This window comes from Heterocephalus glaber, unplaced genomic scaffold, assembly GCF_053883595.1.
Source record: "Heterocephalus glaber isolate CG9 unplaced genomic scaffold, H.glaber_assembly_v1.0 deba00001497, whole genome shotgun sequence".
Lineage (NCBI taxonomy): Eukaryota > Metazoa > Chordata > Mammalia > Rodentia > Bathyergidae > Heterocephalus > Heterocephalus glaber.
Genome location: NW_028258320.1, coordinates 27,716,221 through 27,743,801, shown reverse-complemented (window position 1 = coordinate 27,743,801; position 27,581 = coordinate 27,716,221). Strand labels below are relative to the sequence as shown.

The window sequence follows — 27,581 nt, the reverse complement described above, 5'->3', positions numbered from 1 at the left end:
TTCCAAGCACATTCACACTCTGGGCTAACCTATTTGCTGTGTGTACTGAAGGCTCCACATATGTTTAATACACCCTCTGAATCAATAAAAAGCATAAGTCAATTTTTAATGCAATATAAAAATGAAAAGACAATACCTATTAATACCAGTAAGTAATTCATTCAATTTATATGGCCTTGAGTAAATTACTTAACTCTCTTGTCTCAGCTTTCTCAGCAGCAAAAGGAGATGATGAATACCAGCATGTCATAGGGTGGTTTGAAGAATTAAATGAACTATTATACTTGTAAAGCACTCAGGAAAACGTTATACAGTGACCATTACTATAAAAGTGATATTTTCATAATTGTTATAGCTTTCAGGTATGGCCTACAATATTGGAACTAGGGCTATAGAAATGATATTGACAACAAATTCCTGGGAGAGATATTTTGGGTTCAAAGATGAAAGTTTTCAACTCATCCATTAGCCAAGACTGGAAATACAAATAGAATCTACATGGTGCTAAACAACTGCTGTAATAGTGAATACTATAGTTATCAAACTGGTTTGTGTAATGAACTACCTGACCCCCCACTTTGCCTCCCCCATCAGAAGAGGCACTTTGACCCTTCATCTAAGTTCAGGTTCAACTCCACCAGTCTGGGGCATTCCATCTCCTTTCAAAGGAATAAAAGGCAACTGGATAATTCAGCAACAGCCTAGTCTAGCTGTAACTGCCACTCTGAAGTTTTACCCTGAGTCTGCCTTATTTCTGACCCAAGTTTCAACTTAGTAACACCTTATAATAAGTGTATCCCAGCAATATCTTCGTTTGCCCACCTCGTTCCTGCCCTGCTAATCTATGCGCTGCCCCAAATCACCTTTGATCAGAATCTCACTCGCTTTTTCAGCTCCCTTGGAGCAGGGAGGAGTCAGCCACAGTCTCACTTTAGGAAGCCTTCTGTACTACTTGCCTAATGTTGCTGTAACAATTACCATAACTTGTCATCTTAAAAACAACAGAAATTTATTCTTTCAATCATAGTTATGGTGATCAGATATCCCAAGTTAAGATGTCAACTGGGCTATGTTCTCTCTAAAAGCTCTAGGGAAATAGCTTTTCCTGCCTTTTGCATCTTCAGGTGGCTCCTGCCACTCCTTGGCTGGTGGCAGTAACAATCAAACCTTTGCCTCCATCTTTTTTCCCCTTATACTAAGGATTGAATCCAGGGCATTCAAGCTGAACTGCATCCTTAACCCTTTTAAAAAAAATTTTTTTTTTTTTTGAGATAGGGTCTCTCATTAAGTTGCCCAGGGTAGGCTTCAACTTGCCAATCTCCTGCCTCAGCCTCCATTTTTATGTTCATTTCTTACCCATGTGTCTTCCTGTGTCCACTTATCTTCCTAAAAGGACACCAGTTATTGGCTTCAAAGTTCATCCTAAATTCAGAATTTTTCTCTTCTGACTTCTTATATTAGCTATATCTGCAAAGACCCTATTTTCAAGTATGATCAAATTCTGAAGTTCCAAGTGGACATGAATTTTGGAGGACTGCTATTCAACCCAGTACCCTCAACTCACAAGAGTGGACATGAAAACCCTTCAGATATCAATCCACTATCACTGATAAAATATCATGCTATCAAAGCTGATTTGTCAACCAAGTATAATAGACAGAAGGTTTTACCCAGAAAGGGATTATTAATAAAAACTGATAGTTTGAAAAAGAACAGTGGATCTGAGATGGACAGTATTTAAAATAAAATGTAGGCCTTGATATTGCTAGAAACAAGTGACTAACCATCCATTTCAAAATATGGAGACAAAGGATTGTGTGTATGTGTTGCTCTTCAGTCCTGTTTACAATGAAAAAACTTTCTAACCAACACAACATTAAGTCTCTGAGGCAAAGTTATTAGCTAGTTCACAAGTAAGAGGATGCCAAAATAAACCATCTTCAAAAGTACCTTCATCAGGGCCGGGGATTTAGCTCAGTGGTTCCACCGCCTGCCTTGCAAGCGGGAAGTCCCAAGTTCGATCCCCGGTACCAAAAAAAAAAAAAAAGTGCCTTCATCAACAACAAAATGTATTAAGAGGTACAGCATCATGACCAGATACCCTACTAAATTCTAGGTGTGTTATTTCTAAGATTTTAATCAAATAATTAAAATTTCAATGACAGGAAAGGAAAATTACACAAAAGAATTGTTAGAGCTATCATGTTATTTCATTTAAAAATTCTTTTTAAAAATAGTGTCTGAAAAATTTCATTTTTTCAAATTGAAATTTTGTTTCCAGTGTCCAGAGATCAGAAGCTTTGTCTCACCCAGCAAAAATTCCACCTGCCCCCTCATTCTGATATGTACTTGCAGTCTGTCCCAATTGCTTTACTAAGCTGATTACTTCTTGATGGACTCTGCCAGAGCCGCTCACTCACAGACAGGGAAGCCATACTGGATAAAATAGAGTGCCAGCATTTCTACCCAGCACATGGCCCAATGATGGTTCAAGCCTCAAGACACTTATATCTCTAGACACTTCATCACCCCAGGAACCAATCTCTGGGTTCCCATTCTATTTTTTAGCACAAGGTAAAAATGAGTAGACTTTAATTCAGCCCATTTCCAGCATGATGTTTCACATCAGGTAGAAAACATCATAACTATCAAAGTCGTTATAGGTAACCAATAAAAAAAGCATTAAAATGAGTCTTAATCTTTAATATTTGCCTGTTTTATATTTAATATCCAACTAATTTAAGCTTTTGATCAATGCTTTTGTTTTTCAGGGAGAGAAATATCCAGGTCTTCTGAAGACAGGCTGTCTAACTCAAATATCAGTTTCAATAGAGCTGAGAAGACAGTAAGCAACAGGAGGGGAGAAGTGGACAGAAGGAACAAGATGAAAGGAATAATGCCTGTGGAACCACAAGCACAGCATTCAGTGATTTTTTTCCCCCTGGTGTTTTAAATTCTGGTAGGTAATACCTTGAGAATAGCCAGTGTTTTCTGAAAAACACATTAAAAGCCAACTGCAACCCCTACCACACCACCAAACTGATTTAGCTCTAAGCCTCAACAGTCTCCCTTTGGGTATTTAATGTTTGCTCCAGCTAAAAAGCCTAAAAATTTAACAATGCAATGACCTTTCCTAATGGAAATGTCTCTGGCATACAATATTTCCAAGCCAAGCAATCATAACACTGTAGCTCAGCATGTTAAAGAACAAAAGAGGCAGCACTGAGCATCTCTGTTTCTGTATGAACCCCGGTAATTGTCACTACATCTTATTAAACAATAGAGCTGTGGAAGGTTCAGCTAAAAAAAGATTCATAACAAAACCAAGCCTGGCTTTGTTAGGTGAGAAGGTGAAGTTCCATCGTGATCAAAGACTGCCAGTTTCCTGTGCCTGAAGGCATCTACATAATAACATAATGCTTAAAATCAGCTAAGCTGTCCTCACATGTAGGCTCGTAGGCACACACGCATGGTATGACACTTTCAAAGCCACAGTGTTCTGGCTGGCTGCTTACATTCAATACCATTGGTGCTCCAAACATGGCATCATTATTCCTTCTATCTGTGGCAGAAGCTGTGTCACTTTTGATCATTTTAACACACAAACTGGCTCATAAAAGTCAGTCCTTCTTAAAGACTTGATAGTGGCCTATGCTCATGGCAAGCATATCACATGGGACAGCTGGTCTATGAACTGAGGGCAGATTTTCAAAATTCTTGAGTGCTTGTGTCCAATTTTCAAGGCTTTATTATCCCAAGAAAGTGAATAGTTCTATCTAGTATGTTTCATGCTGTTTGAACACTGAAGATAATATAAATGCTACAATAAGCCTCTTCAACTTAGGTGCTGATTTCTCTTCCTAGACCACCTTTAACCTTGACAAATAGGAGAAAAACGAAAACAAAAATTCTCGGGCTATTGAGGTACAGTTGGTTACTTCTGCCTTGGAGAAGGTGTGTTTGGTTAAAAGCTCACGTTATTCATTCCTGATAGGGTCAACAGAGCTAGAAAATAAAAAATATGGGATGCGAAGATAAATTTTAATTTCAGTTAAATGCTGAATAATATTTTTAGAATAACTATGTTGTAAATATTGCAAGGGGTATACTGAAATAAATTACTTACTAAACAAATTCATTGTTTACTTGAAGTTAAAATTTAGGCTTCTCAGATCTGGTAACTACATCTCCTGCAAAATATGGATTTCAAAACTGCAGCCTTGAAGTAGGTATGTTGTCTCAGTACCAAAGAGATAGTTAAGCATTTTTGATAACGTTTAGATTGGAGATTTTTAGTTACTCAAAATGCCAGTTCATGATGTTTCTGCTATCCACACTTTCCAAACAGCTTTACTTCCAAGCAGGCTGTGGAAGTCTTTGCTAAGCTGTTTTCTTTGCCTAGAGAACACTCTGCTCTTGGATAAATATCACCATGTACATGAGGATGTGAATTTGCATATGCATGTGTATGCAGAAACCCAGCTCCTACATCTGACAATATTCAAATTGTCAAATCCACTTTTTATAGGAAGTATTTTGGGAATAAATTTAAAAATGCCTCCAAATCACAGCACCCCAGGTTTACTTGACATAACCCAAAGTTACTATAATATTCTGGCAAGAGTAAGGCTACAATCATTCCTAAATAAAACAGCAAAATTAATCCACTCATGATTTATTTGGCAATTAGGAAGAAATCAATGCTAGACCTTCTTTGTTTCCCATTATTATGGGTAAGCAGGTGTTTAACTGAAGGGATGCTTGAATAAAACTCCAGCTCCTACTCAAAACAATAATATAACATGTATATCCTTCTGTGACAATTAACCTAATTAATGTTCTTTTTCTTCTAGTCCATACATTAATAACAATAATTCTTCATTATTTTGGAGGACCAGAACTGAAAAAGACCAATTAACTTCATCTTGCTTGAGGCTGTTGCTATTATGGGTAAAGAATATTGAAATCATTAGTTGGCCAGTATTTCATTCTCCCGTTTAGGACGTACCGTGGGATTGTACTTCTTGGCCCAGTGTATTATGGGGTTGGAGTTATAGAGGAAGCACAAGACCGACTCTGACCAATTAGTAGAGAATAGAAAGGCTATGTATTGTTTCAGGTCTGGAGCTTCTAACTAGTGATTCAGGACCATGCAGATCTCCTTTCTCTCTGACTCAGAAACCATGGACATTCAAGACTAAAAATGCTTTGTTAGCCATGCTTCTTAATTGACTATAGTGACCAGATACCTCCTAGAGACCAATGATGACTATGAAACGTGTAAAAAATGCTCTTTTGTTGGTTTAAATCACCAAAGCTGTGGGCTATTTGTTATTGTAGCACAGCACAGCTTAGCACAACTCAGGAGACATGTAACTAATGAAGTTTTAGTGTATATCTGGCCTAACGAAAATACAACATTCTATAAACTACTTTCACTCTCCTAAAATTTGCTGACAGTTCAAGTGCATATTATTACCCTTTTTAATCCTTAATAACCTCTTAAGATAATAGAATTGTCATCTGTACCTTATAAAAATGAAAAATGACATGTAAAGAGCTGGTTAGTAGATTCTTAAAGTCATATAGGAAGTGGCTGAAAAGGGATTTGAACCCACATCCATCTATACCTATAGACCATATATTTTGCCATATCACTATACTGTTACTCAACTATGTATCTCTGGGATAAATTAAAGGAAAGTTCTCCAAAGTAGAGGCCACAAGTCCACCTAATGGAATAGAGATAAAAGCACCCCATGGATGTTCCTCTTCTTCCATGTATTGGTAGATCTTGACTGTGGGATGACTTTATATGGGTATGTAATGTTAGAAACTGTCTTTGGAACTATCTAAGAAAAATAAAAAATTATTTAAAATCAGAATTTATTTATGTATGCAAAAGCAGCATAGGAATAGGAAAACAAATAATCTTAAGTTATCCTATAAAGGAGCAATGTGCATCTCTGAATAATATTCCAGGCAGAGTGTAAGTAGAGATCACATTTTCCCATTCACTTTCCTACTTGTGTGTGTGTGTGTGTGTGTGTGTGTGTGTGTGTGTGTGAGAGAGAGAGAGAGAGAGAGAGAGAGAGAGAGAGAGAGAGAGAGAGAGATTCTGGGGATCAAATCCAGAACCTCTCATATGCTACTACCACCAAGCTACATCCCTATCTAATGCCCTTATTCATTATTTAAAGGAGAATTCTTCTGTAACTTCCCTCATAGATGGAATATCAATTAGATAAAGTAGCTCTCACCACTATAGTGCCACATTTTCAAATTTCTCTGGTTTTTAAACCTAAAAGTCTCCAATTTGGTATGTTTTGAATGCAAATTCCATCTAAGCATCCTTTTTTTTTTAAATTTCTCAGATTTAATGCACAAGCAAAAAAACTGTGTTTCATGTCAGTACGTAAGCTGAATATATTTGTATATTTTTAAAAAGTGACAAAGTTAATTTATAGATATTCCAGTTTCCCTTCCTTCATAAGCTCAATCATTTAAGAATGAGTTGATTGTTAGTTCAATAATGAGTATCAGAACTGACAGACCATGACAAACTAGTAAAGCCAAAGATGGACTCCATTAGCCTCATTCTCACAGACCTTGTATTTCTCAGAACACAGTTCCCCTGAACCTCCACCTTCCTGAGAGAGTGAAGAGAAACTCCAGAAACAAACCAGAGAACCACTTGCTTCCTGACTTTGTTCAGAAAATACATACCTAAATAGAAATTGAAGGTAAACATCTATGCTGGAGCTGAGAAATTATCCATGAAAAGTAATATGATACTAATCACTAAAGTTCAAAACAATTATCTAAGACCAGTTGTTAGAATCATGGTGCATTCATACTCTTGACTTACTCCAGGAGGCAAAAAGTATGCACATAAAGTAGATCCATAATTGGAAACAGAGCCTTGGTTCCTTCAGGGGTATAGACTAGAGTTAACTATTGTCTTTCTTTTGATTTAAAGTCTACTGAAATAAAAAATATACTCTTCTAAAAAAGAAATGTAGGAAATAATTCATAGGTAATTTTGCCTGAAAGTGTTGAGAGGGTTTTATTTCTGCAGAAAGATAAAAATGAAAATTTTACAATCAGACCTGGATATCTTTCCTGCCTCTTAACATACCTATTGGAGCCACGTGGAAGAAACCTGATGCTGAGGTACACCAGACCAAACAGCTGGGCTTCCCCAAGGAAGTGGATTAAAGGAAAGATGACAGTATACAGCTCACTTCAGAAAAGCTCTTTCTATTGCCTCCTACTTTTTGTATTCTGCTAAAATAGCCACCAGCAGGGAAGACAGAAGGATGGTGCATGATACCAGATGGCATGTAGTGAGGAGACTCTGTCTACCACAGCTAAAGATGAGTATCTTCTGGATAGCTATGAGGTTGAATATAGTAAGGTGTTTGTTAGTTGAGCCTAATCTCCAAATCAGGCTGTCAAGAATTAATATTATGACTTGTGTGGCAACCAGTACAAATTCATTTATAATTTTTCACAAAATACTGCGAAATATAATCCATGCCTTGAATCAGTTCTTCTCCTTGGAAAGAGTATTTGCTATATAATGACACAGTACACAAAAGGGCAAACTGTTATTGGATTCTAAATGGATCAAGATATTATGCTTAGCAGGGACTCATGCATCTTATTTAAACTTCAACATATCAGCAATGAACTCTAGTAACAGCTTTCCTCAAAGCTGGCCTCTCAGGAGACAGTTCATTGTTTAAGCTGTTCTTTGCCAAAACCCATGGTCTAAGGAAGAAAGGGATAAACAAGCAGAAAGCAAAATTCTTTTGATTCAAATAGACATTCCCTTTATCCCAAATGTTTTATTTTCTTAGAGGACATTCTTGAATTGTCTTCATGGCTTCTGGTCTTCTGTTCAATCAGTAAATATAACCAAAGCCTTTCCCTTTTAAATCAAAGTGGGCTCAAAACTAGAATTAGTCATTCATACCAGCACATAAAATCTCAGATTCTCCTACTACTCATGGTTCCTTCTCATAGAAGTGGTCAGGGCCAAGATTACAAAAGAGTTGCTCAAAGTAAGATTTGAATGTTACCCACCAGAAGTGAAAGTGATAATTCTGAATTTGGAGTTGATTAGAAGAAGACATCAAGCCAAACTTTCAAGATTACTATCTGGTTCCTTCTCCCTTCTGTATCCTTTGATTAAGATCCTAGTGAAGACCCACTCTGGAGTCCTGCACATAAATTCTGCAAAAGATGAACCCAGAAATGGCACTACCTCAACACCTACAGTGGTGGTCTTCCATTTCAAACATTTCAAATAAGGTTGTTTTCAAATTCATAAAAGTTGTGCCAACTGCTTCTTCAGAGGTGCTTTTGAGGAATGATGATCCCAGAACAAACCACTTAGAGTTCAGTGTCTTCCATGCTGGCAACAGGCATCAGACAGAGTTAATGGCTGCAATTCCCCTTATTTGAATCTAGCCTTGTAAAACAGAACCATTCTCTCTACCATACTGCATGGTAACTCCAATCAATGTAACGTTGATTCCCTGATCAAAACCTTTATGAAATAGTTCCATCAACTTCTATATTTGTCCAAGTACTTGTGGAACTTTGTCTGATATTTGACAACACTATCATGTTATCAGTGATAATTGTAGTTTTTATTTCAAATGTTGACTTGTCCATTTGAATTCAGCATAGTCAAAACCACTGGTTATAAGAGACACACGTGAGAAGTAAAACTTCAGTCTCTAGTATAATATTGTAGAGAAAAGGTTGGTTGTGTAATGAATTTTCCCCATTGTATCCTAGTTAAAAGGAAGACAGATTGCCTATAGATTATAAAAATGTCTATGACCTACTCCAGACTTTATATATCATTTTACTTGACATTCTTGATATAATCTCTTTTCCCATTAAGTTTATTGGTACATTTTAGGTATAAAATACAGTTACATTCATCATTGGGATCTTGTACCATTACATGAGTATCTTGGTTCTTATTTTTTTCCCCTTCCCTTGCCCTCCCTTCACCCCCTCCACCCTTCCCTGTTTGCAAAGACTTTGTTTTCATTTTTATCCTTTTCTCATATTTTTTCTTTTCTCTTTTTTCCTTTCCCCTACCCTTCCCACTTCCCCTGCCCCTTTAGACCTTTTCTTCCTATTACACAATATCAATTATACATTTTTTAAATTACAATATCAAGATCTAGGAGACATTAACACAGATTTTACAGAATTTAAAAGGATATAGAAAGCATATTTCAAAAATCTTTTTTGAAATAAATTTGACAACTTCTAAGAAGTACCTTGGAAGACAAATTAATGAAACTAACTCTGGAGGAAATATAAAATTTGAATAGCACCTATTAAAGAAAGTATATTCCTAGCTTGAAAACCTACCTATATGACAACAGCAGGCACATAAACATTTTAACTAATAAATTATATCAAACAATTAAAGCAGAAAAAAGAAGGAACACTTCTCCCCTCATTTTAGGAAATCAACATTGTGCTAATCCTAAAACTGGATAAAGATAATAGAAGAAAAAAGTATGAACATAGATAAAAATTTAAAAGTTATGTAGGAATACAAAGGACCTAGAAATGTTAAAAAAAAAAGTGTTGGAAGACGTTTAGTACCTAATTTTAAGACTTCTTCTAAAGCTACAGTAATCAAGGCAGTGTTGGTGTAAGGAAAGACATATAGATCATTGGAATAAAACAGAGAATCTAGAAACAGGACCACACATATATGGTCCACTGAATTTTGAATGATTATTTAACATTAGCATTTTATGGAATATAAACTCAATTCAAGAGCTGAGGAAGAGATAGTGTTTTCAGCAAACGGCACTAGAACACCTGGTATCCATATATAAAAATTAACCTCAACCCTTTATTTCCATACATGAAAATAACTTGAAGGGATCTATGAACCTAAATAAGAAAGCCTAAAAGTATAAAACTTTAAGAAGAAATTATAAGGGAAAATATTTATGAATTCAGGGTAGGCAAGAACTACCTAGGATACAAAAAACATGATCTATAAAAGAAAAAAATTGACAAATGAGATTCCATCAAAATTTAGAACTTTAAATGACATCGTTAAAATGAAAAGTAGTCCTTAAACAGACCATATTTACAATGCATATAACCTATGACCAGAATATATAAAGATCTCTTATAGCTCATTAATAGACACCCCAATTAAAAAGTAGACATAAGAAGATGATAAATAGCCAGTATAGCACAAGGAAAGGTGTGCAACTCTAGAATCAGAAAAATACTAATCAGTACAATAACAAGATTGAATTATACACTCATTAGGGAGATGAAGTTAAAAGTTTTAAAAGCCTTGTCATGACTTTTTGTTGTTGTTGGATTCTCCCCCTTTGCATTTAATTTGTCACACCCAGTGGATTCATTCTGCTGGGTTTCCTGGGGTTGTGATCCTCATTGTCTGTTCCTAGGATATTGTCTAAAATTTTTTGGAGTGCCGGTTTGGTATTCATGAAGTTCCTGAGGTGCTCTTTATCATGAAAGTATCTTATTTCTCCATCAATTTTGAAAGATAGTTTGAAGGGTACATTAATCTGGGTTGGGGGCTGTTTTCCTTTAGGGCTTGAAATACATCACTCCAATCTCTTCTTGCCTTGAGGGTTTGCATTGAGAAATCTGCTGTGATTCTGATGGGCTTTCCTTTGTATGTGATTTGTTTCTTTTCTCTCACTGCTTGTAGAATTTTGTTCTTCTGTTGGATTTCTGGAATCCTAACTATTATATGCCTATGTGTAGATTTTTTTTTGATCAAGGCTAGCTGGAGTCCTATATGCCTCACTTATCTATATGTCAAGTTCTTTTTCCCTCCTTGGGAAGTTTTCTGCCATCACTTCTGTGAGTAGTTTTTTTATGTCATCTGCACTCTCTCCTGTTTCTTCATTGACTCCAACCTGTCTTATGTTATTCTTCTTTGCATCATGTAGCAGCTGCTGGATTGATTTCTCGTGTTCCCTTACAATTTTAAAGCAATTTTTCTTTCCTGGTCACTAATTGCAATCTTATCTTCTATATCTGAAATTCTATCCTCACATTGGTTCATTCTGCTATGCAGACTTTCAATGGAGTTTTTAATCTCCTGGAAATCTGTTTGCATCTGTTTTATGGATTCCATTTGATTCCTATGTTGGGATTCCATCATGTTCCTCAGATCCTCTATTGTTTTATCTGTGTCCTCTCTAGATTTATTAATCATATCTTGCACTCTGAGCACAATCTTTGCTGTTATCTGAGTAATTATTTCTGATTTCAGTTTTCCCAGATCTTCTTTTGTTGCCAGTTCAGAGAGTCCAGGTGGTTGAGTATCAGATTGTTCCATCTCATTTCCATTTGGGTTTGCTGTAGTGATCCAGAAGTCTGTTTTTGAGGCTTGTCTTCTCATTTCCATGGTGGGAGGGGGTGGTGCTTCTGGCACCTGCATGGCTCACCTTCTCTGCCCTAGGAGCATGGGATGATGGTGGAGGAGCCTCTTCCTGTGCACTGGGATTGGCTCACCTTCTCTGTCCTAGGAGCATGGAATGGAGGCAGGGGAGCCTCTTCCTGGGCACTGGGATTGGCTCAACTTCTCTTCTCTAGGAGCTTGGAATGGTGGCAGGGGAGCTTCCTTCTGGGTGCTGGGACAGGCTCACCTTCTCTGCCTCAGGAGTGTGGGATGGAGGTGGGGGAGCTTCTTCCTGAGTGCTGGGATTGGCTCATCTTCTCTGCCCTAGTAGCATGGGATGGCCGCGGGGGAGCTTCCTTCCAGATGCTGGGACCAGCTCAGCTTCTCTCTCTTGATATAATCTTTTATGATCATTCTATTAATATATTAATCTATTTTTATAAAATCAAAAATAGTAGTCCCTGACCTCTTTCAAAATAGGCTTAGTCATCATTCTTCAGGACATTCGGTCTAATTGGGGAGGCATGATTTCATTATCATATTTTGCATGACATATTATGCATTATTCTCATAAATGTTCACCTGACCTTTCACATTTTAAATTTATCAGTTGTAAAGTGATCATAGCCACTTCAGTTTTTGTCATCTAATAGTTTTGATTTCCTCCAATATTTGCTTGATGTTTAACTCAGTTTTAGGGCAGGGTTTGTGTCTTTGACAATGAAGAATCTCAGGAGCTCCATAGTTAAAAAAACAAAAAACAGATACTTTAAACAATTGGCACTTTTAAAACACAAGCCCTTGGATTCAGGCATTTGATGACAACACTAGGCTGAGTAAAGATTTGAACTTCAGTGAGAAAATGGATGGCTTCATGATACTACTAACCCAAGATAAGTAGGAACAAGAATCAATTACATTGGGCAATTCCAATTGAGATCCCAACAGCATACTTCATGGACCTTGAGAAAACAATCCAAAAATTCATTTGGAACAAGAAGAGACCCAGAATAGCAAAAGCAATTCTAGGTAATAGAGACATGTCATGGAGTATCACAATCCCCAACCTGCAATGATACTACAAAGCTACTGTGATAAAAACAGCATGGTACTGGCAAAGAAACACACCTGAGGACCAGTGGAACAGATTAGAAGATGCAGAAACAATGCCAGACACACTCAGCCACTTCATCTTCGATAAAGGAGCCAAACACCCTCACCGGAGGAAAGATAGCCTCTTTAATAAATGGAGCTGGAAAAATTGGGTTTCAACTCACCAAAAATTAAAATTAGACCTGTATCTCTTGCCATACACTAAACTAAAATCAAAATGGATTAAAGATCTAAATATTAAAATAGAAACTCCTAACCAGTTGGAACAGAGGTTAGGTAGAACCCTTGAAGACATAGGTGTAGGAAAAGATTTTATGAACAAAACCTCAGTTGCTTGTGAACTAGCACAAACAATCAACAAGTGGGATCTCTTCTTATTAAAAGGCTTCTGCACAGCAAGAGAAACCACCAGCAGTGTGAAGAGACAACCCACAATGTGGGGATAAATCTTCACTTGCTTTTCCTCAGACAAAGGTCTACTATCTCGAATCTATAAGGAACTTCAAAAGATCAGACCTCCCAAATTTAAAGACCCAATCTGAAAATGGGCATCTGAAATGAACAGACATTTCTCACACAAAGAAGTAGAAATAGCAAATAAATACATGAAAAAATGTTCAACATCACTGGTCATTTGAGAGATGCAAATGAAAACAACGCTGAGATTCCACCTCACTCCAGAAAGAATGGCTGCTATCATGAAATCAACCAATAACAAATGCTGGCAGGGCTGTGGGGAAAGAGGAACCCTGCTCCACTGCTGATGGGAGTGTAGACTGGTGCAGCCACTGTGGAAATCAGTATGGAGATACCTCAAAGAACTAGCACTGGAAGTCCCATTTGACCCCGCTATTCCACTGCTGGGGATCTTCCCCAAAGAATTAAAAGAATCATACCACAGTGATATATGTGCACCCATGTTCATAGCAGCACAGTTTGTGATAGCTAAAACTTGGAAACAGCCCAAATGCCCATCCACTGGAGACTGGATAAAGAAAATGTGTTTTTTTTATAAAATGGAGTACTACTCAGCCATAAAAAATGAGAAATTAGAGATTTTTATAGCTAAGTGAATGCACATTGAGGCGATACTCTTAAGTGAAATAAATAGGACACGCATGTATAAATACCGAATAGTTTCTCCCATGTGAGAAACTGAAAGTGTAAATAAGGACTAAAATGTATAATAGGTAATGTGAAATAGGAAGAAAAGGGGCAAAGGGGAAGGAAGTGGGAGGGCTAGGGGAAAGGATAGAAGGGAATGGGATTAATATGAGAAAATGGAAAAATAGGAACAAAATCTTTGTAAATAGGGAGGAATGGAGGGGTTGAAGGGAGGGCTGGGCAAGGGTGAAAAATAAGAACGAAGAGAGACTATGTAAAGGTGCAAATTTCCAATGATGAATGTCATTATATTGTATAACTAAAATGTACCAATGATTAGAATGAATAATTGATAATGCAAAATAAGAAGAAAAGGTCCAAAGGGGTAGGGGTAGTGAGAGGGGCAGGGGAAAGGAAAGAAGGGAAAGGAAAAATGATGAGAAATGGAAAAAATGGAAATAAAGTCTTTGTAAATAGGGAAGGGTGGAGGGGGTGAAGGGAGGGCTAGGAATGGGGAAAAAATAAGAACCAAGATTCATCATGTAAAGGTGCAATTCCCAATGAGAAATGTAATTGTGTTGTATACCTACAATGTACCAATAAAAGAATTTAACAACAACAACAAAAAAAGAATCTATTACATTGGACTGACCGGTCCTATAAGGAAAATTTTATTCTAGTTATTTGTTTAGTGTATTCTTTTAATATTCTATCTTCTGAAGATAAAAGTCCTTTCAATTTCAACTATCTGTATCAAATAACAATTTAGTACACACTGCACATACAAATTGAACTGAAATACATAAACATGTTATCTGACTCTCACTAGCCCAGAGTTCAGTTAATAGATGTCCTATCTTTACTCTTTTCATGGTAATGTTATTTGTGTGTGTTCAATAATAATCTGCCTTCCTGTTAACCCAGGTATAGCTGAGAAAATCCATTATGCAACCAATATCTTGCCTACAATGCTGTATTTGAGAATGAAGCTCATTAATGTGATAAAATGGGCCACATAAATTCCAGTGAGCATTTTACTCTTACTCCAGGATGTACTATGAGTAAAGCTATGCACACATATCTCTCTGCTCTAATCTCGCTGTATATAAGCATCAGGCTGCGAATATATGCCCCATTACCACAGTATTAGAAATGAGAACTGTATAATTTCTGAGAGCCCAGACTATAAGACAACAAGAAAGAGTATTCTGAGGAGAAATGGCTGGTCAGCCTGAAGCCCACTGTGTCACAAGTGACCCCTGACAGGAGACAAAAGGTTGGAGATGAGTCAGACTTTGGGATGGCCCTTTGCAAAGCTGTGGCTCCCCGCACAACTCACCTAGTCAGACTGATGTTAGATCACATTTAGTAACAAGAGTCTTAAGCTTATGATAACCCAAAGGCATTTCACAATCACCTCTCTGCAATAAGAGCTATGTACAGTTTAACATAATCACAACACAGCTTCACAAATGCAAATCTCAGTGCAAAATAAACTGACTAAATAAGAGGTCAGAAGGACAAAAAAGAATGGTGATAATAATCACAACATACATAACAGAATTTCAAAATCAAATAAACTCCCCAGCCAATGTTATTGTAACAGGAAGTCCACTTGGTGCCCATTTGCTAAGTAGGAATGAACTTAAAAGTTATTACATAATTAACCTATTGCACATAGAGCCTCTCAGTTTTAAGATTAACATCTAAATGTTAAAAAAAAAAAGCAAAGCTAATGTTTATGGAGCATTCATGTTCTAAAATCTATGTTAGATGACTTACAAGTATAATCTCAGTGTTGGAAATACTAACTTCCTAGTAAGATTAAAGTAGATTATATTTATTTAATCTGCTTTAAAGCATCATAAATTATATGAGGGCCTTTTAGATTTTATAATAATCATATTCTTTGCTACATTCCTAGATAACTAATAAAAAAAATTTAAATTTATAAAACGTCAATTTATTATCAAAATTTGATTGGAAAGATGCTGGCTGCATCAATTCACTTAAATACTCCCTGACCTCAAAGAACCAACTACTCCTTGCAGAGGTAAACACATGTACACGCCTGTGTGTTTACTCGAGGGTACTATACTGCACTCAGGTGTTGGTTCTGTGTCACACTGGGTCTTCTGGTTTTGCTGAGCATACTCCCAAATGTGGGGTAAGAGCCACAGGTCCTGAATGAAAGTAGGACAGTCAGATCCTTCTCCTCCCCCACTCCCTTCAAAGAGCAAGGCTGCTTCTGTCAATCAAAGCTCAGTATTTAAGAATACCCGTTTGAAAGGGCGCCCAGGTATTAGCTGGCCTAGAGCACCCAATTTCTAACCAACAGGAGCATCCACATGTCTCAGGCTGACCGTGCGTGCTTCTCACAAAATAATGAGCTCAAACTGCAGGACCGTGCCCTGTGCTCTCATCTTGGCGGAGGCCCGAGGACATGGAGCCATACCTGACTTTCTCCGTGGCTCCTCCCGCTCTCAGTTTTGAAGATGGACTTGGGCTTCCGGGACTTGAAATTGCCCATGCTGGGTCGCAACAAGCCGTCCAGCAGCAAGGTCTGCTCTACATGCTGCTGCGCCTCATGCGACGAGGGCTGGTGCTCCTCTACTCGAGCGCCAGTGTCCGGGTAATTCTCTTTGTTGTTTTCATCTCTACAAGAGGAAAGGCTCAGTTTACACAGCACCATAAATTGAATGCAGTGGACCCTCAAGTTATGACCAGCCTGACATACGAACAACTTGGTTTAATTAGGTTAATGGAAGATTCATCTGCCTCTTGCTATCTATAGCATGTACCCACCCAGGTAAATATCCAGATCTCAGCTGTATTGACTTACAATCAACTTGAGTTACAACCTGCCTTCAGGAACCCAACAAGTTCATAAGTCAAGGGCCCACTGAAAACCTGTGTAGGAAAAGAAGTGTCTACGATATTAACTGCTGCTCTCTTTTTAGGATAGCTAGAAGTTTTTAGAAAAACTTTATTAGTGTGCATTAGTTATATTACTTAGCAAAATTTCTAGTGTAAACTTAGTTTTATAGGAACAAGGATTTAAGAAATGTGAATCTTACTTTTTATATCAGGTTATCTTCTCTTTCAATCTTTGTGAGTAGATGCAGGCTTTTTGTGGCTGTGCAGAGATTAAATAAAATGCCCACAGAGGGGCCAGATCACACAGACCCAGGGGACCAGGTGCATCTCTAGTTTAATATTGGTGCCTAATCATCTCTATACAACTTTCAGAGGCATTTAAAAATTTAACAAGATCTATATAGATATGATACAAGTTACCTTTATAAAATACAAGTCAAGAGCTTAATTTTACCTTATTAGGTCATCTGACCAGTACCTTAAATGCAAAGTCAAAGATCCTGGCATCTGGGTTCTACTTGTGCGGAATCATCAAAGAAGACACAATAGGCTGGTATGACCTTAATACTTTCAGTTCTGGGATGGCATTTTATTTTTCACTCAAAAATCAAATGCAATGCAATATCCCAGTCCCTTCTAGTTTCTGTCTTTTCAAAAATACTGACATAGTAACACTCCTATTTGAAGCCACTTGTCCCATTTAAGTTTAGGTACATTTTTATTTCATTTTGTTAAGAATCAAGCAAACACTACGAACATAACTAATGGGACCTTCTTCTTATACAATCAATAGAATCAACCCTGATAGGCATAGATCATGCAATTCATTAGGAGTAGCCATTTTATCGGGTATTTTTGCCTTATGCTTCCTTGCTAGGAGCACCCATAAAAGACCTTTAGCAAGGTCACCCGGAAGCAATTCCTTAAGGCTCAAAGATATATAAAGACAAGAGCTAAGACCAGCAAATGATAGATTTCTGTATTCACCACTCACAACCCCTTTGGATAAATAAAAAGATTAAATTCACTAGACTGGTATCAGTGGGGGATAAACTCCTATTAATCTCTGGGGGGAAAAATAAAGCAAAAATCAGAATAGATAATCTGAACATGGTACAGGGACAATAGGCAAGGGATAAAAATAAAACTATGTCAAAGAATTAAACTTAAGTCCCAAGAAAATTTTAGTGCTTCTTAGTAATGGCAGACCCAGCAAATAAAATAATAATAATAATAATAATAATTCATTATTAGTAACAAAAAAAATCAATGCCAGTGATACTGGTTGATATTCTTTCCTTGTGATCATTTACAATTAAATTTTTTTTCTTATTAATATCAAACCATAAAGTGGAAACTACACTAGTTCACTTAAGGTACATTTCTTTCATTAAGAAATAGTGGGATATACTACATCATGTATTCCTATGGGACCACACTCTGTATTCCTATGAGAGAAAGGAAAGTTACCGAAATGTTCCTCATTCAGGTAGGATGCCTGAACACTCAAGAATAAGAGAACAAAAAGTAGTTTTTCACATCCAAAATGACTCTCCTTTGATCAGTTCATTCCCAAAATAATACTTGAACTTGGTTTTTATATCATATTTCCAAGTCATCAAAATCTATGGATATGATCGTGTTCAGCTCAGACTGGGAAGACAAGGAAAGAAGAACTGGACCAAAAAGCACCTTTTCCTCATACTCAAATGTACAATCCAATTCCAAAAGCCATCTTTGGAAATATATTTCTAACATTTCATTGGTTCCTTAGGATCCCCATACAGAAAAGCACAGATTCTATACTTTACGCCACTATCTGCTGAAATAAGATATGACTGAGAAAGATCAAGAGTTCCAAAGCTGCTTCCACTTTGTAGTCATGCAGCTTGGGCCACATCATTCCACCTCTGTGATCCTTATCCATAAAGTGAGTTTAACACCTACCTGGAAGAGATAATATGGTGTCTATGAAACACCTGCATTGAAAGCTGGCTCAGGGCCACAACCCAGTGAATAAAGGCTATTGTCTCAAGCAGAGCCTTAGCCAAAAGGTTATTTGCAAAGAAAAAAAAAAAAAACTGAGGGTTCCTTTTATTATTCTCCATATCTCCAGGATAAATTCCAAACTCTTTAGTAAGGCACACAAACCCTGTGAAAACTGGTCTTTGTTTATCTCTAGAGTTTCATTTCTTACCATCCTTTGCCTCCTCACCCCATACCTGGCCCTCAGGGTTTCTACTCTCCTCAACTCTTTGTTGGTCCTTCAACTCAAACTCTTCCACCTTCTGTCAGGTTGCCAGTAAGCTGCTGCTTCATGGAATCATATTTTTCTGGGCGTTAGACTTTCACCCAAAAAAGAGTCTTGGGCCACATGGAGTTTTCTTCAGGCATGTATCCCACAAACTTCTCTGAGTTATTTGGTGCTTCTAGATGAACCCTTTGTTTACCTCTAGGATGACAGCACTGTACACACTCTGACATCTTCATCTGCGTTCTCGTCTATCTCCTCTAGCAGACTGAATTCTTGGGAGCAAAGGATGGTTTGACTTTCTCTGCTCCAAGTCTTGACTGGTTTCTGGTACACAAAATAGGCTCCAATAAATGTTGTTAGCCACTAGTTGAACTGTAGAGTCAAACAGATCTGAATACAAATTTTGCCTAATACCGCTACATTGTCTTGAATGCACTATAATCTCTCAGAGCCTCATTTTCCATCTATAGAGGGAGAAGGAAAATATTTCCTTTCTTTCAGTTATTTAGGTTAAATAATAAAAAGTACATGGAAGTGCTGGAAACAAAGTAAATGTGAGATAAATGGTTAATTGCAAAGGTCTTTCACTGTATCATGAGCCCCTTGATGGCCAATACTCCAGACATTCAATAACATGTTTATGAATAATCTAGAACCTCCTTTTTAGGGTGTATGCTGGGAACACAGATAAGCAGAATAATTTTCAATTTAATAGGCATGTCTTGAACATTCCACATATATAAATCACTGTCCTGGCTGCTAAGGATAGTGGACGAGACGAAGCTTCCCACAAGAACTGAAAATACAGTGGAAGAGATGAGACATGAAAACAAATAATTTCAACTCAAAACAGAAACTCTAGAGCCAGAAGGTTTCTGTCTCTGACAAATAAATACAAGTGAGAACCAACCAATGGGAGGTCATACCTAAGACTAGAACAATCAGTCTGGTCTTCATGTAGAGAAACTGTATCTTCGTCACACCTGCAGAGAGGGGAAGAAATCATGTCAGATCCAACTGCCTGTTACAGCAGTAGCAGCAATAACCTAGAATCATCTCAAGATTAGGATAGTAGGCCAAAAAAATGTAACAATCTTCATTATTTTCTCCCAAACCAGCTCTTTTCACAACATGACTGCCAGGAAATGGTAGCAACTTTTGCATGGCATGTGAGCTCACAAGCTCAAAGCCAGTCGTGACTCTCCATTTTGCCTTCAATGCTTAGCAGATATCATCTAGGCGAATAAGAACCTACATGATCACAGTATGAGGACATCAAGCACCAAGATGAGTGGATTGTTGTTGGCTCAAAAAGATTCTATTACATATTTCTTGGCATTTTCTCTGCATTGAGTCGTATCAAACAACCCCCGACCCCATTTGGCTTACCCTGTTGGTCTTTTCATTTGCTTATATAAAGGACATGTTTCCTTTCTACAAAACTTCTGAACTAACCATATGAAAAAAATCTTGACTCTTTCATGTTGAATAATCTCCAGTGCTTTACTGTGCCTAGCAGAATCTGGAGTAGGACGATTCTGTCACTGTAGTGTAGGAGGGAGCCTTTGTTCTGTTCTCAGCCATCCCTGCCTTGCTCTACCCAAACCATCCTCAATTCCTACTCATCCTTCACGACTGCCCAGGTCAGTTTATACCAGCTCCATGAACCTTCCCAGCCAAGTTCACACAGAGCCACAATCCTACTTTAACTTTGATGCATAAATGTTTACATTTCATTCTGAGGTTGTGGTAACAAACTATATCATGCCTCACAGTGCCGTGTAATCCTCTGCAGATATCTTTTTCCTGAGATCTTTTTAAATGCTTATTTATTCCACGAGTAAAAATAACTATAATTTTTTCTAGACACACCACTACAGTGCCAACCACAGTGCTACTTCAGAGTTAAGATTCAAAAATACTTGAATTAAAATATTTACTTTGTTCCTTCAGTGGGTCCTGTTCCTGAATAATTAAGCAAGTATTTATTATTTAGTGTATCCCGGGTACTAAATTAGCATAGTTGGCGCTATACTGCTCAAACTCTCTAGAGGTTCAGGACTGACTGACCCCAGTCCACTGTGGGCAAATAATTTCATAAAAATGTCATAGCAATGTCAAATTCCTATTAAAGTTATTAAAAGCTTACTCCCTGTTTTTGTTGTTTTCTTGTCTCAAGTTATAATTTAGGTACGCACACTTTGAGTAACACTGCTTCTGAAGGACATAAAATTTAAAACAATCTGAACCCTGATTTGAGAAATCCACATGGTAATAAGTAAGCAAAAGTAAACATACAAAAATCTACATAAACAAACATAATCACACTATAGTATTTATACTATATTAAATAATTTAAAATTTAAAATTTTCTTTACTAGCACTGGTGCATAATTAGTCTACAGAATGTCTTGGTGAAAGCTCCATTTCCCTTCCCTTAAAATCTCTTTTTAAATTATGGCTTTTACAGTGAGTTAAACAAAGGCTACCTACAGACTCTTAACTCTCTTTACCTGCTGAAGTATATTGTTCTCTCTGGAAATTAAAAAAAAAAATCAGCTGACTTAACAAAGAGCTCTTTTAACTGACTGATCTAAATTTTCTTGCTCATGTTTTTAGTTTTGTTTTGTTTTGTTTTGTTTTACTGCCACTAACCCACTCTATCCATCTCATGGAAAATGACAGTTAAATTCACAAGTATTGTGTTGTTATATACCATTAGCGGCATTTGCCTAAAGTATTATCTGGGCTTTGTAATATGAATAATGTTTTCCAATAGCAAACTAGAAAAATCCATGAAAATTAGAAATCTAGAAATGTTGTTTCTGAGGAATTAGGGTTCATCCTAAGAATCAAACCTGGTGCTCAACAATACTAATTGTAGAGGATTTTGCCTTAACTTATTTTTCTCTTGTTTGATTTATTAATCTCTCTCCTCAAAATATCATCAATGAAAAATGGAAATTCAGCACCAGAACTAAAGTTTCAGATGTTTTCTGAAGCATGAGGCTGGATAAAATTGGTAGATCCAATTTTAATACCTATTGACAATTTCATTTGTAAGTCAAAAAACACAAATCGAAGATCTAAGGTTCAGCAATTGAACTAGACCTCCCTCCTGGTTTACAAGCTGCACTCATACAAGGTCTTTTAGTTCAGTGGAATTTTCAGTTATTTTGATAAGTACCATCTACTTCCCCTCAATTAGCATCTCCTTTCTGTCCTTGACCCAGAAGGTCCTGCAAATGTACAATACTAGTCCAGTTATAAAACCAGAGTCCATGGTGGGAACCCATACCCAGAAATCCCTATTACTAGATTAACTCATTACTTAATCTATTACTAGATTAAGTGTTCAACTACCCGAGGCATGGCGTTCTCTTTCTGCATCATTATAGCCCTACACAGGAATTTAAAGACCAACGCCTTTCATAATTTCCATCTTAGATATTCAAAACTAAGCATAATATAATGCATTGTTTTCCAAATTGTACAGTATGATCTGTCAGTGGATCTTGAGATTACACAGAGCTATCAGCATGTTTTTTGTTAATGCTGTTACACAGAGTAGAAACTGTCATCATAGCAAAGATTAATTGCTGTTTCATGGAATTCATTTAAATTACCTATGTGTATGTGCACTGGATTGTAATATACAATGTTTTTCTCATGGTTGTTCATAGTGAAAAAGTGAAAAACATCTATTAAATGAGTTCCTTTGTAGTTCTCATCAACCAGATCCTAAGTTTTAGGGTCCTTCATGTATGATTGCCCAGAAAATGGATGGAAAATTTGCCTTTGCAATCATTTCTCAAGGTGTTTCTTTCCTGTTTGGACTTTCACTCTCTCTGTCTACCACAAAGAAGAAAAGGTGTATAGTACTTCACAGTTCACTTGCCCTTTCACCTTATCCTAAAGCAGTCTGACAGTGCAGTGAGGTAGGAATTACCTTCAGCTAGAGGCTAAATTACTGCCTTTGGATTTCAAGGCCTAAAGCAATGCAGCCTGTGTTGTTTCTGCTCCACCACACTAAATGCATAAGGCAGAAGCCAAATAACCTCTTTAGAATATATTCCCAAAGGCCCACACAAGAGAGAATTCTACTTCTTAGAATAAGAAGTGTCCATTTGTGAGAAGTTCTCTTTTCTGATTAGAGAGACGCCACAGATTAGGTGCTAAATAAAATTGTGTTGAGCTAGATTCCATTCGCCCTATAGTGCCATGTTCGCTGAAGACAAACTTGCAGAGGCACAGCCTCCTGAGGAGTGTCTCAGTGTGAGGTCCCAGAACTACCTACATTCATACTAGCTGTACCTGATTCAAACAGCAAATTCTGACATCATCCCACCTCAGTCCCTACAACAATTCTCTTAGGGTGGAGCCTAGCACTGTAAATTTTTAAACCAGATTGCCCATCCACATAACTGGTAAGCTTCTAAAAAACTCTGACCTTAAAGTTTCCAAATCCCAGACCAGTACTAGGCCATTCTGGGTTACCCTTGCAATAAAGCCCAAGAGTATATTTGTCAAAAGCTCTGAGCCTCTTTCCCTATCGATAGTGATCAATTCATTTTGATGCTTTGAATGCTTTGAATGATAACTAGTTAAAATTCATTTCAGAGAGCAAGTTAGACAGGCAATACAGAAAATGGGAAAAATAATAGATGAAAAGATGCCACAAGTATATGAGAAAAGACCAAAGTCACTGTGATGTTGAAAGTAATTTTAAATGACTGAATTTGTCCAGAGCTCACAGTGCTAATCCTGGAAACACCAAGTAGAGAAGGAAACCTGTCTTTCAATCCCTCTCAATTCTACTTCCATTTGACTCATATAAGACTCCCAGGTGACCAAGCAGGACTGTCAGATTAGGACATCTGGTTAAAAATTCCATATAAAAATATTGATGACAACTTGAGGTCTACCTCCTGGATTTTTTAATTTCCATTTTAATAAGGGTCCCTACTAGGGCCCTTAATCCAAAAGAAATCATGTCCAGGTGGAATTTCAGTGGGTGTGGGTAGGAGGAGGTAAGAATGGGGTGGGAACAGGAGAAAGAGGAAAGAGGAACGTTTCATGATTCAAAACATATGAGACAGGAAAGTGCCTCGTCAGTGTAGGCCAAGACATCACCCAGACATTTATGGAACATCTGCTGCATCGGGGCCTCAAGGCAGCACCCTTGGGTCACACCCAGAGAACTAAGGGACACAGTTCCTACTATTGATCAGAAGGTGAAATGTTGCATTTGACAGCGACTAGTGTTGAATGACCTAATCTGTGGTGTGGTACACCTATGAAGCTTTCAGTAAGTGTTCAGTATGTTCCTTAGATTCTTATATTGCCAGATGGCATGCCAATTATCACTCAGAGCCTTTTAAAATAAATCACTGTCACTTCTCTGAAAGTAACAACACGATCTTATGCAATCAGAACTCCTTGGGGAGTGTCCAAAGACAAGGTACGACACTCTCCCCAGCTTTTAGCCACAATACCTTGACAAAAAATAAATACATAAATTCCATGTGAAATCTGGAACTAAGTGTCTCCATTGTGAAGCTTCTCGCCCCATGACTGACTCTGGGGATATAGCCACACAGGCTCCTGAGAATCAGGCCCAGGAAGTGCTTGGCTCTTGGTAACACATCAAGGGAGGAGAGAGAGACCTGTGGACCTGAACCAGGAAGCCAAGGCCCCATCTTTGGCCTTCAGATTTGATCACAGATCTCTCTTCTTCAGTCAGGCATTAGAAAAGCAAAGTTGCTGCACAGGTTATTTAGCAATCTCATTAACAGGATGCAAGTCCCAGTGAGTATTTCTTCTAAAGTGTTTTTGTTTGTTTGTTTGTTTTAATTTTTAATTAAAAAGCTTAAGTGAGCTCAAAGATATACACTAAGACAGTTACCAATCCAAACAGAGAAACAAAAGAATGTAGGAAACAGAGGGCCTCTGAAGCATTGTCTTATCCCTGTATAAGTTTACACCTCCAAGTTATTGTCATCAACTCATTGTGACAGTGTTGGAACCTGAAACTCAAATAATACTTGTTTCACATTTACTTGTTTTTTAGGGAACTTTAGCAAAGAGCTCTCAAGTTGGGGTTTCTGTATCAAACTCACTATATTTTTTAAATGTAGTTGAGTAGGCAACTTTACACACATCTTTTTTTTCTGAAAAGCTTTTCCAAGTGACTTCTACCAAAGGTTCCCAGAATTAACATCATGAATTTAGCTAAAGGAAGATTGCAAGATGACGTACAGTATTTATAGTTAGTACACATACATACACATTGCATGTAGTATTAAGAAAAGATGCTATTAATTTTTAACATTTATAATATTGGGAAAACATTAAGGAAGGGATGACAAGAATTAAAACAAGGAACTATAAGCATCTAATAAAAGAATACTGTGCCCACCGGTCTTGGAGTAAAACATTACACTCCTTCTTTCCTGTTGAAATGGTGTTAGTTGCCCTAATCAATAAATTTTAACCTAGGACCAGGTCATCCATTCCTCCTACAGTCGCATCTTTAATGTTCGAAGACAAAAATGACAAAGGGCATGCAAGAAAAGTTTACTGCACTGTGTCTTAAAAATCTGCAGACACCAGAGAGTGAGGATAACTTTAGCCTGTTTATCACAGACTGAAATTAAACTCAAGTCATTTGCATCTGTCTATTTGCGGTAAATGTATACACCGTGCACTCCATGAAAACTGACACTAATGTTGGCAAAATACAACCAAGCTCCCTTCCTAACATGTCAGATAGGTTTTTTTGTTTTTTAGTCTGAGCTTCAAAAACACATATCTTAGAGCATGGAGCTCTTGGAAGCCATCAGCTGGTTTTAATATATCTGCCCGGCTGCTAAAAAGGTTGATTTCATCCTGTAAAGATTTCTGGACCTCATCAGTCAACACGCCTCTCCTCGGTCCTCGCTGGCCCAGATTTCGGGAGACAATACATCTAATACGAAGAGGGGCTAGGGACAGTGGATACCTTCATGATAGTTGCTTCCAGAGAAAGGCATGCAAGTCTCATTTTAATGGCAAGAATCACTTACTCTGTTACAGCGGTGCTGCTGAAGGAATTATCCTGAAGGCTGAAACAGAAACAAGAAAACATCAGCCAGCTGCGGCCGGGAAGCCGTCTCCCTGATTGCTCTCCGGGAGTTAGAGCGCACACACAAACATGGCATTGCAAGGCGAGTCTCGGGGCTGGCCCGGCACGCTCGCTCTACCTTGGGCTGCTGTCTGCACATGCTCGTAACGACACCCCCAGCAGGGGCCCAGCCGCACCGGCGAACCACAAAGCCCCGCGGCCGGCGCGGCTGCGGGGACGGAGCAGGGCGGGGCGCGCGCGGCCCGGACTGGGAGCCGGCGAGAGGCACCTGCAGACCCCGGCCTGCAGCCCTGGCGCCCCGCCTCCGATTCACCTCTAGCTGCACTAGCCGCCGGCAAGCTCGCCACTCCTGCCTGGGTGCCAAAATGCCCTGGAGACTTGCTTTCTTCCAGACGTCTACCAATTTTCCTGAGCTACCTCCCCAGCTTGCCCCCACCCCGCCCCAGGGATGGAGGCTGGCAGAGGTTCATCCTTCGTTCAGAAAGGCCGGCAGGGAACGGGAAGGGGCAGAGACGCACTGCTGCTGGTATATGTCTTTTTAATTTTTTTTAATCTTGCGTTGTTTTTTATTGCCTAAGAAAAAGAAGAGCCTCCGAAGGAGGGATCGTTGTATCACACCCGATCTGTCAGTGCTCTGTTATTTCAGTCCCAAAGAGGAAGCTCCCAGCCCCGGACGACAGAGCTGTGAATGAGCCCACGCGGGGCGAGTGGAGAATTTATTCCAGGCAGTAGCTCGTGGCTAGGGCACCCCGAGGGGTGGAGCTTGCTCTGGCCTGGACAGCCCGCCTGAGCTCCTCCCCAGCACCTTTACAAAGGGTGGAGAAGGCAGGCCCACCGAACGCTGGCCCCGTGAAGAGAGGCGGTCGGATTGGGGGAAGGGCAGACTGCCAGCCCCCTCTTGCTTCATTCCCCTGGGATATGTGTCCTGCTTTCTTTCCATTGTTCATTTCTCCTTCCATGTTGACTTTGATACGGCATGAAAGATGCTTATTTGAATTTTGAAATAAAATCCCCACCCCCATTTTAATCTTTCCACTGCCAGAAGCAGCTGAGATAGTGCCCCCCCCATCTAAACGATGTAAACCGTTGGGTTAAGTTATCATAACGACAAGTAGAAACATATTTTTTAAAATATATTTTCAGATAATTTTAAAAATTACCCCAAACTTAGAAATAAGAGGAAGGAGCCTCACTCTCAGAGTCACGGTGAGACATTGTTTAACAGGCCCACCCGAGGGCTAATTCTCTACAAAACATATTTGTGTTTGAGTTTGCTGTTCACTATTGAGTCTGTCCCGGACACGGTAAGGTTACATGGCAACTTGCACATTTTACTCAATCTATCCAACAGAAAAAATAATGTCAGCGTTCAAGATATTGCACTGTAGGATGTTAACCAATTTTTCATCTCACCAAACAAACATTCTTTCTAATGCCTGTAAATATTCAAATCCCCAAAATGTTCTTCCAACCATCTCCAAGATGTTCACAGTTTCTAGGTCTTTGATGTGTGCCTTTATTCGTGTGAAAGTCCTGCTTTTAACTTGTAAAAGTTATACTTTGAAAACCCAAAATTAAATTTTCAAAGAAAAATGGGTTTCATTAAAGTTCTCTACAATCTTACTTTACTCTCTTCACATAAAATTAAAGCCCGATGTGGCCTTTGATTTCAA

At 38.2% G+C, this 27,581-nt stretch overlaps 1 protein-coding gene across 12 annotated transcripts in view; it reads right to left on the bottom strand.

Moving 5' to 3' along the window:
• The window catches only part of Fam13c (family with sequence similarity 13 member C), a 124,101-nt gene extending 97,495 nt beyond the window's left edge, over positions 1–26,606 (bottom strand). For 7 of the 12 annotated variants that reach the window (XR_002387251.2, XR_002387250.2, XM_004858291.3 and 4 more), the window contains exons 1-3: positions 25,850–26,032; positions 19,712–19,768; positions 16,110–16,311 (exon numbers count right to left, since the gene is read on the bottom strand). Coding sequence is in view for 10 of the 12 variants with exons in the window: in XM_004858291.3 (XP_004858348.1) it covers positions 16,110–16,311; positions 19,712–19,768; positions 25,850–25,911 (321 nt within the window). In the remaining 2 variants the exon portion in view is untranslated. Of the gene's footprint in view, positions 1–16,109; positions 16,312–18,981; positions 19,110–19,711; positions 19,769–25,849 lie in introns of all 12 variants that reach the window. The other 5 variants (XM_087184819.1, XM_013077206.3, XM_087184816.1 and 2 more) reach the window with 5 other exon arrangements.
• Between the last annotated feature and the right edge of the window lie 975 nt (positions 26,607–27,581).